This window comes from Leguminivora glycinivorella, chromosome 13 (assembly GCF_023078275.1).
Source record: "Leguminivora glycinivorella isolate SPB_JAAS2020 chromosome 13, LegGlyc_1.1, whole genome shotgun sequence".
Classification (NCBI taxonomy): Eukaryota; Metazoa; Arthropoda; class Insecta; order Lepidoptera; family Tortricidae; genus Leguminivora; species Leguminivora glycinivorella.
In genome coordinates, this window is record NC_062983.1 from 13,489,878 (window position 1) to 13,502,000 (window position 12,123).

At 38.2% G+C, this 12,123-nt stretch overlaps 2 protein-coding genes across 2 annotated transcripts in view; one reads left to right on the forward strand and one right to left on the reverse strand.

The window, feature by feature from the left end:
* The first annotated feature begins 93 nt into the window (after nt 1–93).
* Nucleotides 94–792, forward strand: LOC125232387 (40S ribosomal protein S29). The gene is made up of 3 exons (XM_048138031.1): nt 94–254; nt 363–462; nt 736–792. Exons 1-3 carry the CDS (start codon nt 193–195, stop codon nt 742–744), a joined length of 171 nt encoding a protein of 56 aa, XP_047993988.1. The 5' UTR covers nt 94–192; the 3' UTR covers nt 745–792.
* Nucleotides 793–5,736: 4,944 nt separating this feature from the next.
* Nucleotides 5,737–12,123, reverse strand: part of LOC125232973 (mucin-5AC) — a 43,473-nt gene continuing 37,086 nt past the window's right edge. Inside the window, exons 3-7 of the mRNA XM_048138832.1 lie at nt 10,670–10,917; nt 9,515–9,703; nt 8,827–9,018; nt 6,131–6,309; nt 5,737–5,876 (exon numbers count right to left, since the gene is read on the reverse strand). Of these exons, the coding sequence (XP_047994789.1) occupies nt 5,811–5,876; nt 6,131–6,309; nt 8,827–9,018; nt 9,515–9,703; nt 10,670–10,917 (874 nt within the window). The 3' untranslated portion in view covers nt 5,737–5,810. The remainder of the gene's footprint in view (nt 5,877–6,130; nt 6,310–8,826; nt 9,019–9,514; nt 9,704–10,669; nt 10,918–12,123) is intronic.

Genomic DNA, 12,123 nt, shown 5'->3' on the forward strand with positions numbered 1-12,123 from the left:
TCACTAGTCTCCACAGATAATCTATGAACGAAATGCGAGCATTCATTTATTTCGTTCATTATATAGTCTGTGTAACCCTTCATTCCGTTCATTCAATCTGTCACTTTGTTCATTCGTTCTTTCAGGTTACGGCGTACGCCATTTTAGACGTTTCTCGGCGCTTTTGAGCCAAAAATATTGAAGTAGTTCATCATGGGTCACGCTAACATCTGGTATTCTCACCCCCGCAAATACGGACAGGGATCCCGCTCATGGTACGGTATTAAAATGCTTAAACAACAACCTTACTTGGTTATGTCTACTTCACCATGTAGCGCACACGTGTTGAAAAATAAGTGCTAATGAAATATGTTTTGTTTTAGCCGGGCCTGCTCCAACCGTCATGGACTTATCCGTAAATACGGCTTGAACATCTGCAGACAGTGCTTCAGGGAGTACGCTCACGACATCGGCTTCAAGAAGGTATGTGTAAATTTCTCACTTCACATTGGTTATAAGATAATAATTATGTTCTTTTTAAACGCCTGCTCTACCTTCTACCTAAATATCATTTGGCTCCGGTAATTACCCCATAGACTTTTATAAATAAATAACCACAATGGTTAGCTACCCACTACCTCAGATTGTTGAACTTATTCCAGATTTTTCAGTAACTAACTTCACTCCAGTTTGTATCAAATTGAACCATGTCTTTATTGTCTTTATCCATCTAATGAAATGTGTTTCTTGTTTCAGCTGGACTAAATGGAGCTATTGAATAATGTTAAGGTATAATACATTATAAAATCCATATCTTATAGTTTTATTCAGATACAGACCCTACAACTGATACTACACCGTACAATGATGAGTGCAATGCAGTTCCTCCAAATTGTGTTTTAAACGACACAATATTTTCAGAAATAAGACTTCAGAATTTCCATTACTTATTATTTGTAGGAATTTCTAATTAAACAAAACAATTCATTATCTTTTGACATGCTATGTTAACAAAACTTGATTGCATTCCTTGAGCTTAAATTGGCAGACCATAATTTTTTTTGTACTTGCTTTTGGGTACCTCATTATCTCAAGTTATTAGGGTTCCGTAGTCAATGTCCGTCTGTCCGCGGATAATCTCAGTGACCGTTAGCACTAGAAAGCTGAAATTTGGTACCAATATGTATATCAATCATGCCGACAAAGTGGTAAAATAAAAAGTGGAAAAAATGTTTTGTTAGGGTACCCCCCCTACATGTAAAGTGGGGACTGATTTTTTTTTTTCATTCCAACCCCAACGTGTGATATATTGTTGGATAGGTATTTAAAAATGAATAAGAGTTTTGTTCGGGCTACGGGCGAGTAGCGCAAATGGTCCGGCGTTTAGGTTGCACGGAAATAATAAAGCACCACGTAAATAAATATATTATTTATAATATTAAAGAAAATTAGTTTACATGACAGTCAAATGAAAAATATTAAGTAGGAAAAAAATAGAACACGTCAATGTCATAGCATAGACTACTGTAAGTAAGGCAGCCAGCAAGAAACCTTGCTTTTGGTATAAACCTCAATACACCTCCTCAAAAGCAAAGTTTATTGTCTAAATACAGTTAATAAGATCATTTAAAAAATAATATATAAAACAGAAAACAAAATAAGATAATTCTAACCAAATGTAAAACATTTGCATTAAAAGGGTCTAATACCAAGACCAGCGATACATTTATTATGCTTTATGCTGGGTAGAGGCTTTGTCAATACATCTGCCAGCATTGATTCCGTAGGTACATGTCCCAGAACTATACTTTTGTTGTCTTTTAAAGTCCCCCGTATAAAGTGGTGTTTTATATCTATATGTTTGCACCTACCATGAAACACGGGGTCTTGGGCAAGAAACATAGCTGATCGACTATCGGTATTTAGAGAGATATCGGCATACCTTGTCAAATCTAGCTCATTTAGCAAACTTTGGAGATACAGACCTTCTTTTAAGGCCTCCGCGAGACTAACATATTCCGCTTCACAACTTGAGGTCGCCACTGTCCTCTGCTTTTTAGAAGACCAAGAAATGCTAGCTCCGGCTAAAATGAAAGAGTATCCGGAATAAGATTTCCTATCTATTGGGCAACTTCCCCAATCTGCATCACAGTATGCTTGAATTGACTTACCGGTCTTACTGTAAAAGAGACCGTATTTGGCTGTACCTTTAAGGTATCGTAAAACTCTTTTGGCAGCCTTCCAGTGGCTTGACTCGGGATTATTTACGAACTGAGCGAGCTTAATCACAGTATTTGTAATATCAGGCCTAGTCGCGACCGATAAATACATAAGTGACCCTATTAACTCGCGGTAGGGCCATTTTTCTTTTGTTTCATTTTTAGTTGTCCGACTGGGTATAGTAATAGACAACTCACTTGGAGTTACGCAAGGATTACAATCAGATAGATTGAATTTTTCTAATAAAGTCTTGACGTAGCCTTCTTGTGATAACATAATGCCATTGTGATCTCTCCTTATATCTATTCCCAGAAAATATTTAACCGGTCCATAATCTTTGAGGTCAAATTCATTTTTCAACTCATTCTTAAATCTCTTAATCCGGGCTTCACACTCTGATGCAACTAGTACGTCGTCGACGAAAACTAGTACAAATAAATGTTCACCGTCGTGCTTTCTCACATAGAGACATGGCTCATTGAGACTTTGTACTAATCCCATGTCCTTTAGCTTCTTGTCGAATCGGATATTCCATTGTCGGCCTGCCTGTTTCAATCCATACAATGATTTCTTTAAAAGACATGTATCGCCACCTGTTTCCAAATTTTTAATCATTTCTTTAGCGTTCTTCACGACCATAGGATCTTCATTATCGTCATATGCCAGTTTTAGTAAACACTCTTTTAATAAGCGAGGAATACGCATATAAATTTCCTCGTCAAGGTAGCCGTTTAAATATGCAGTGTTTATATCTAATTGGTGAACCTCTAAGTCCATCTCTGCAGCAAGAGCCATCATTAGCCGTACGGTTTCTAGTCTGGCAACGGGTGCAAAAGTTTTATCGTAATCGACTCCAAAACGTTGGCTAAATCCTTGAGCCACTAGCCTGGCTTTTTTCTTGCTTGTCTTATCAACGTTAACTTTAGTGGTCAATACATATTTACAGCCAACGACGTTCGTATTCGGTGGCCTTTTGACGATAGTCCAGGTTCCTTTTTGCACCAGGCTTCTTATTTCAGAAAGTATTGCGCCTTCCCATTCTATTCGTTCTCCACTACGCAGGGCATTGTCTAAAGTTATCCCCGCAGCTACGCCTGCAAATTCAATACAATTTCTGTAATCTTCATTAGCTTCTTCGTCGTCTAACATACAGTCCTTATATTCTTCACCTCCATCTTCTTCATCTTCCATACAGTCCCTATATTCTTCAGTTGTGTTTCCTTCCTGAAGTTGTCTATTACATTCATCCACTTCAACATAATTGTAAAGTATACGTCATAGCCATTATCCGTAACTTTTGCCACAGACATCAAGTTAGTTCTCAAATCTGGCACATATAAGGTGTCTTTAAATTCAATAGATGGTGCTGAACTCTCTGTCAATGCCGATAGTCTAACTAAGCCCTTACCTTGAACCTCCGCGCTCGTGTTAGTAGCCAACTTCAATTTACCATTGTACTCTTTAAGTGTACCTCCAAACAAATGAACGTCGTTGCATAGATGGGACGTGCACCCGGAATCAAGCACCCACTGTTGTTTAAGGTTATCAATAATGTTGCATTCTTGTGTACCTGAAATATTTAAAGACATTAATCCCTCATCCACAACATTACCGTACTGTTTTGGTTTTGGGTTTATTTCTCGACAATCCGCGGCTCTATGGCCGATTCGATTACAACGGTAACAAGTCATAACTCTTCTTTCGTTCCCATCGTTCCTGTCACCACCCGAGTGGTCTTGACGTCGTGACGTCCCTGATTCTCCTTTAGTATTATTAACTTTCCGATTATTCCATGTTCTCCTTTTTTTCACGGACATACATAACATCATTTTCCGCTGTATTAACCTTTCTAGACTCATACTCTTCTAAAATCTTTACTTTGAGAACCTCAGGTTTTGGTAATTCGTCTCGGCTTTCAATAGCGCAACGAAAATTTGTAAAACTAGATGGCAAAGTATATAATAGCATAATAGATAAAAGATCATCGTGGATCTTTACGTCCATTGAGGCCAACTTATCCACTGCGTCGAAAAATGTGCAGATTTCTTCTCGAACATCCCCAGACTCATTCATTTTATGCAACAGTAGACGTTTTAACAACATGGCCTTCCTAGCGGGCCCGCGAGAGGCGTAAATAGACTCTAATCGCAACCATACCTCCCTTGATGACTTGCAGTCTCTGACGTGACGAAGTTCCGATGAACTAATGCACAATATTAGATCAGCTTTAGCTTTGGCGTCCTCAGTTAACCACTTTTCTAATCCCTCCGCATCAGTCGCGGCGGGTTTAGTTACTTTACCGTTCGTATATTTCCACAAGTCATTTTTGATGAGAACGGCTTCTGCTTGCAGCTTCCAACTGTCATAGTTCTCCTTGGATAACGCATCAATACGTACAGTGCTCATTTTGTTTCACTTCTAGTAGTAACCAGAAATTTTACAATCGTCGTCAATAAATCACTTTTTGCAACCTATTCCTGGGCCCGTAACCATTGTTCGGGCTACGGGCGAGTAGCGCAAATGGTCCGGCGTTTAGGTTGCACGGAAATAATAAAGCACCACGTAAATAAATATATTATTTATAATATTAAAGAAAATTAGTTTACATGACAGTCGAATGAAAAATATTAAGTAGGAAAAAAATAGAACACGTCAATGTCATAGCATAGACTACTGTAAGTAAGGCAGCCAGCAAGAAACCTTGCTTTTGGTATAAACCTCAATAAGTTTACTGAAATCGTTTTTTGATAATATTAATATTTTCGGAAATAATCGCTGCTAAAGGAAAAAAAACCGGCCAAGAGCGTGTCGGGCCACGCTCAGTGTAGGGTTCCGTAGTTTTCCGTATTTTTCTCAAAAACTACTGAACCTATCAAGTTCAAAACAATTTTCCTAGAAAGTCTTTATAAAGTTCTACTTTTGTGATTTTTTTCAAATTTTTTAAACATATGGTTCAAAAGTTAGAGGGGGGGGGACGCACTTTTTTTCCTTTAGGAGCGATTATTTCCGAAAATATTAATATTATCAAAAAACGATCTTAGTAAACCCTTATTTATTTTTAAATACCTATCCAACAATATATCACACGTTGGGGTTGGAATGAAAAAAAATATCAGCCCCCACTTTACATGTAGGGGGGGTACCCTAATAAAACATTTTTTTCCATTTTTTATTTTTGCACTTTGTTGGCGTGATTGATATACATATTGGTACGAAATTTCAGCTTTCTAGTGCTAACGGTTACTGAGATTATCCGCGGACGGACGGACGGACAGACAGACATGGCGAAACTATAAGGGTTCCTAGTTGACTACGGAACCCTAAAAAAGTGTGTCCCCCCCTCTAACTTTTGAACCATATGTTTAAAAAATATGAAAAAAATCGCAAAAGTAGGACTTTATAAACACTTTCTAGGAAAATTGTTTTGAACTTGATAGGTTTAGTAGTTTTCGAGAAAAATACGGAACCCTACACAGCGTGGCCCGACACGCTCTTGGCCGGTTTTTAAACTTTGGCTAGGGGTTAAATAAGATAAACTTTAAAACAACAATTTTATTTTAAATAGAAAAGTACAAAACATTAAATTACTAATATGTATGGTCACTTAAAATCTAAATTTTATTATTATTTCTATTTGCCTGTGCTTGCCGCAGGTTCACTAGGGTGGTTCCAAATCTCTGTAAAAAAAAAAGAGAGTTTATGTTAAGCATGGTACTTATTTTATGTTTACATTAGAGAAGGGCTTAATATTTAGTAAAATAGCAAACTAACTCCTTTGTGGAGGCCAACAGTGTTTTTTGCTGGCCTGTACACAACAGGTTAGGAAAGCAAGGCACTGCTTCAGGAACTTAGGCTTACTTATCTAGCTTAGAAACGTATGTAGTGCTCCAATAAGCTTGACTGTGGTAAAGTTGTTATCTGGCATACATACCTGGCCCATGCCTGCTAACAAAGCCAACAGACTTCTCTGTGGTGGCCGACAGTGTTTCTTGCCGCCCTCCGCACAGCACAGATTAGGGAAGCAGTCAACGCTGGATTGACACTGCTTCGGGAACAGGTCCGGCTTGGGAGGCGCCGTGCACTGTAGGTACTGCTCGAACGCTCTGACAGCTGTATAAATAATAGGATGCATGAAAATAAATTTGACATTTTTTTGGGGATTCAAGTTGAACCTTCCTAATGTACCTATTTGTCAGTTTAACGAACTATTCGTTACGCATACCTAAGTAGAAAATATGAACTTTTAAGTTTTATTAACTCCTGTAGGAAATGTTATGGCAAACTTTATGAAAGCCAACATTTCTTTGAATCAATCACTACTATCACTAGGCGTAGTAAGAGTTCATTCACACCGTCAGATGAAATGAGGTAAATGGGAATCTCATGCGAGTGCAGCTGATCTGCCCTCGTTATTCGAACGATTACATAACTTATATGACGCTGCTATACATTACTGCACACAGACTCAGGATTTTATATTGACCCACAGCCAAATCTAGGTAAACAGGATTTTCGTAACAAAGTTCTTAGTACAGTTGACACGGAACAAACTGACAATCCGGCATCCACGTGCAAATAAACGCAGGCAGCCTTCACTCACGACACGACCCCAATTTTAACTCCTTTAGTAATTTAGTAAGTTTACCTTTTACTTTTAGCCCTTGACTTAATATTTTTAAGTAGGTACAGATTTTATCTCGAACTAAATTCTTTAATTGACGTTTGCCTTGATTAGGAGTGCAGTCAGGCCAAAGTTTAGGTACTGCTTATATTTTAACAATATCTAAGGACAAGCGATAGATAAGGAAATTAGATTAGCATGTTTTATTTTATAATGGCACTGAAACTTGAGCAGTTTCACGTGCACTGCCTACCCCTTATGGGAATACAGGCGTAGTTGCCGAGCGATAGCGAAGATATCCTTACCTAGTTGGGTATTTCTCAACCGTCCCTCGTGAATTTTAGTAATTTTGCAGATTCTTATGTCGATTCAGTATTTTTAATGGCGGACCTAGGTCATGAGGCTACAACGTACAACTAACAGAGACAGCCAGTAGGTAGAGCTGAAACCTTGTAGGTAAACCTACTTATTTGGCCTGACAACCCCGTTACGAATAAGTACCTATAGTTGAGTCCAAATTGAATAAGTAGGTAAAATACAATAATACCTTACCTTGACCTTAGGTCCCAAATTTAAGATTTAATCTTTATTATTAATTACTGATTGACCGTGTCCTTGACTTAGGATAACAATAGTTACACCAATCATCGGCCTTGTTTAAAGAGGTTACGAATTTCTACTTCTTCACTTTTTGTTATTGTTTAGGCTAACGACCGTGAGTCTTCAAACTACATAAATTGTATAATTTAGGTCGATAAAAGAAAGTAATATCGAAATGCAAGTAATAGTGGTTATTACTTATTATGTACAGCTTCCTCAATGAAAAATACATAGGAAAGATCCCGTTTGAGACTTATGGCTCCCGGAAACCATGCAGTTTACACGCATTTTAAAGGTATGAAGTTTAGTGTTCTGAGTACCTTATCTTGAGTCCAGAATTTACTAATGGTTGATTGGAGGCATATAGTAAGAGATTAGGTATAGTACATACATAATGTATGTATGTCTATTAGATATCTATATATTAGGGATGTACCGACTATTGATTTGGCCGACTAGGCCGACTACCGACTAGTCGGCGCTTGGGTGGCCGATTAGTCGGCCGACTAGTCGGCTAGTTGGCCAAAACTTAATTTTCGACTAAATTCACATTTTGAATGTCATTTTTGGTCCTTCGAACGCGCTTTTCATGATTTTTTGCAAGTTCAAAGGTTCATGACAATGTTTATGTATTTTCCATTTTTGACAACCGGCTTGGCTTAGTGGGTAGTGATCCTGCCTATGAAGTCGATAATCCTAGGTGGGATATTTATTTCTGTGATAAATACAGATATTTGTTATTTAGACAAAAAAAATAGGAATTACGAATAGTTACATAATACAACCATAATTTTCAGATGGTAATTTAATTTTGTACTGTTTTTCTATCACTAATGAAGTGCCGACTAATCGGCCCTTTTTGCCGACTAGTCGCCGACTAATCGCCGACTACAAATGTGGCCGGATAGTCGGCTTTCCCGACTAGTCGGCGACTAGTCGGTACATCCCTACTATATATACGATACGTGTAGGTAGGTGCATCGTAAAAACCTTACTTATTGACCCAAGACTATGCAGGTACAAGGTCCCAAGATTTTTAACAAACCCAAAAATATTACCTCCATAGAATCTTTAAATCAATTCACACGTACTTTAAAAAAATGGCTTCTCATCCACGCCTTTTACGATATGAACGAATTTTACATTATTTAAATTACTGTATTCAATTCATTTTAATATTAATATTCCTTGATTTCGTTTGATAATGTATTGGCATATTTTGACATTTTTAACTATAATTACTACCAATTACTACTAATATAATTATTAATTTTAATACACCGTGTAATAATGATGTAAATAAATTTTGACGTGTAATATGTAACAATATTATAAATAAATGAGTATGAGTATTGAATCGATATTCATTAAACAATAATGAGACTAAATCTTGAAGAGGGACTCACGTTGATTAATTTGATTGCCGACCACGGGCACTAAGTCAAGCCTGGCCTTCGCGGTCCGGCAGTAGGATCTCTTGCCATCAGGGCAGCACACCCTGGGCCAGCAGTCAGCGTCAGTCTTACAAGACTGCACCTCGAACAGCAGCTCGCCCAGCGGCTGCGAGGGGCACTCTCGCGGTATCACGCCGAGGAGTGCTGTAATCGGTAATGAGGATCATTGGCATGCGTACGCGCAACGGTTACGTTTCTGAGATAACGTTTTGCATAAGATTTAACTAACTGGATGTGCGTGCAGCGCTGAGTGTGATTACTCGTTTACTGCCTATTTGTACATGTTGCATTTCGAATTCGTTTCACCTTTAGCTAATTAAGATAATAGATGATTTTGTTTGACGGGAGTGAAACATCTTACGTAGTACTAAACTTAACGAAGTTGTAGGCAAAATACTTAATACTGGAGTAGCTTTACAATTTGATACCCGCTGCACGGTCTGATGTTTTGATTTGCTTATAGGTTCATAGGCATGCCTGTATTATAATATAGGTGAGACTGCATGAGAGATTTCCATCGAGAAGTTTGTCTACAAAGAAATGGGTCTCTTCTTCAAAGAAACCCCGGTGCATATCCGACCCATTATCTTTCATCAATGAAGGATAATGGGTCGGATATGCACTAAAGTAAGGGTCATACGTTGGTGCGAAGCCTGCTGTACGGGCTCGGAGCGCGGCGCCGGGACTCCCTTGACGCAGCGTGATTCGCAGCACACGTGGTCGGCCCCGCTGCTCTTGCGGCACTGCGCGGTGTTCTCACAAGGCACCGGGAATAGCACGAACGCTGATTGCCCTGACTTCGGGCACACTAGCTTCGGTGGTTGCTTGCCTATAAGGAAAAAAATATACGTATATATCTATCACGTTGATAGCGTATTAAAGCGACGCAAATACTTTGTGTGTGTCTAATGTGGATGACATTTAGCTTGGTAGGTATCTGAATTTTACATTAATTAATAGGCGTTCTATATGACTACTGTTACTTACTGAAGTAGGGTTGGTTGATCGTAAATCGTAACTTATCCGTGCTGTATAGCTAAACTTGTAGAAAGTTCTCGATACCTGGTAGTTTGACTGATGTATTTCATTAGTTTGCGCTGGGTATTTATTAAATATTGTTGCATATCTTATAACCTTGCGTTTATTATTTAGGAAGTTAATTTAAATGAAGGCATTTAATAGCTGCTTATCCACTTTATTGCGCCGTTTAAAACACTGCATTGTTACTTCAGTTTACGTCTTATTACATTCTTGCGCTAACACATACTCAAAGCAAACTTAGGTCATTTAATCAAAGATTGACCTAACTAAGCGTGAAGTAAAACCTAGTCGCTTTCGCTCCGCGTCATCTAGAAGACGATACCTACTTAAAATCGTGATTAGGCTTTCTTCACCGTAGCTTTTGGGGTACTGGCTGTAGTTCATGTGATAGGCTTTCATCACCGCTGCTTTGATAGGCTTCGCAGTAGGTAGATGCAAAAATCGCAGTGCTTCGTCGTTGACGTCAGCTTAGGCGTTGTCGTCATACTCGTAGAGCTAGTTACACTTAGAATAGTTAGTTCTAATTATTTTGGTGAATAACTCTTTAATTACCTTTCTTCACCGCAGGTTGATTAGACTTGTCTGTAGACGGCGCGGGACAATCGGTAGCTGCGTAAAGTAGAGAGGGCCCTGTCTTCTTCTGTCGTCGTCGTTCTAGTTTCGACTTTATCATCACATTTCTAGAGTTGGAAGAACTTGTGGAAGTGGAGTTGGAAGTGGGGAAGTCTTACTTACTGTGGTGGTAGACTCTTACCTTTCTTCACCGCAGCTTTGTTAGGCTTCGCAGTAGCCGGCACGGGGATGATCGGAAGCAGCGTGAAGTAGGGCCGAAGCGCTTCTGTCGTCGTCGTCGGCTTCGGCGTCGTCGTCGTCGTGGTAGTTGTGGTCGTGGAGCTGGTGGTACTTGGAGTTGTTGTAGTTGTTGTTGTTGTCGTTGTTGTGCTGGTGGTTGTGCTAGTGCTTGTACTGGTTGTGCTTGTGCTGGACTGGTTAGTCACATTTCTATAAATGGAAATCGCCCATGATAATGAATGGGGGCGGTGATTTATATTAATTAAGTATATGATTTATAATACTTTGTGACACTCAACTATAATGTTAGTAAACATTTACTAGTGAAACAAAATTGACCGTCCTAAATTAATTCTGCACTATATTTGATAAGATCATCACGTTTGGAAGTGGTACGATCAGAGCTAGCTTAGTCCTATATTATATTATTACAGATTTGACTTACATATGAACATAAAATAAGACACCTATTACATATAATGGAATACAAAATATGGAGGTTGATATCAATCATTATTTTAGTACCTATGCGAAATCTATTATATCAGGTTTATATGCAGCATTATACATTTAAGGTACAGAGGGGTCTTTCCAGCTGGCGGGCTTTCGACACTATGTATTAACTTGAGCGCCATGTGTCCACTGTGCCATGTGTGACCAATGGACACTATTTAATACTGTAGCAATTGTAAAACCACTTATATTAAGTAATTGGAATTACGCGCCAGACTAAATCACTTGGTCCATGACGTATATACTTAATTCGTCTAAGAATTCAATTGGTGGGTTGTGGGTTTATATTTAATAAGATAATGTTATTTAAAAAATATAAATACACATAAAATGAAACATTATACAATACAGCCACTCATTTACTCTGGCTCACTCTAACTACTTACAAAAGAATTAAAACTATTTGAGTACTATGAATATCTATGTGTGAAAGCGTTATGTTAATGCATGCGTCTAGTTAATTGCTTGCTGTTTAATAAGCAGTTACAACGTAAATATTACTTGTCACTAAAATATGTCAGTTGGTAAAGCTCTAACAATAGCCTTTTAGTTAATCCTAAAAATTATGTATGTGCAATAAAATGGTCTGAATTGTGATCATGATATGATTCAGTATATGTGCTTTTCCATAGCAATAGGTAGGTATAAGGAACATTTAGGTATGGAACTGTAAATATAATTTAAACTTCGAAAAAAATAATTACAAACCGGTGACACAGTAGTTTACGGTGTATGTGCTTAAAGTTATCTTAAACCCTTATCTAATATTTAAGTAGCTCTAAAGACAGTGCGTGCCTAAAAACTCAGTACCATTTAAGTAGATCTAACAAGTGCTTATTAATGTCCCACCCTACAGAATTTACATATGCAAGCTCTCAAAATAGGCATATTGCAGTTGCGACC

What these genes read in the sequence shown, in the direction of transcription:
- LOC125232387 (XM_048138031.1), top strand. Translation starts at nt 193, where the DNA reads ATGGGTCACGCTAACATCTGGTATTCTCACCCCCGCAAATACGGACAG. An exon ending in GGACAGGGATCCCGCTCATG is followed by an intron (nt 255 to 362) that starts GTACGGTATTAA and finishes GTTTTGTTTTAG; the next exon opens with CCGGGCCTGCTCCAACCGTC.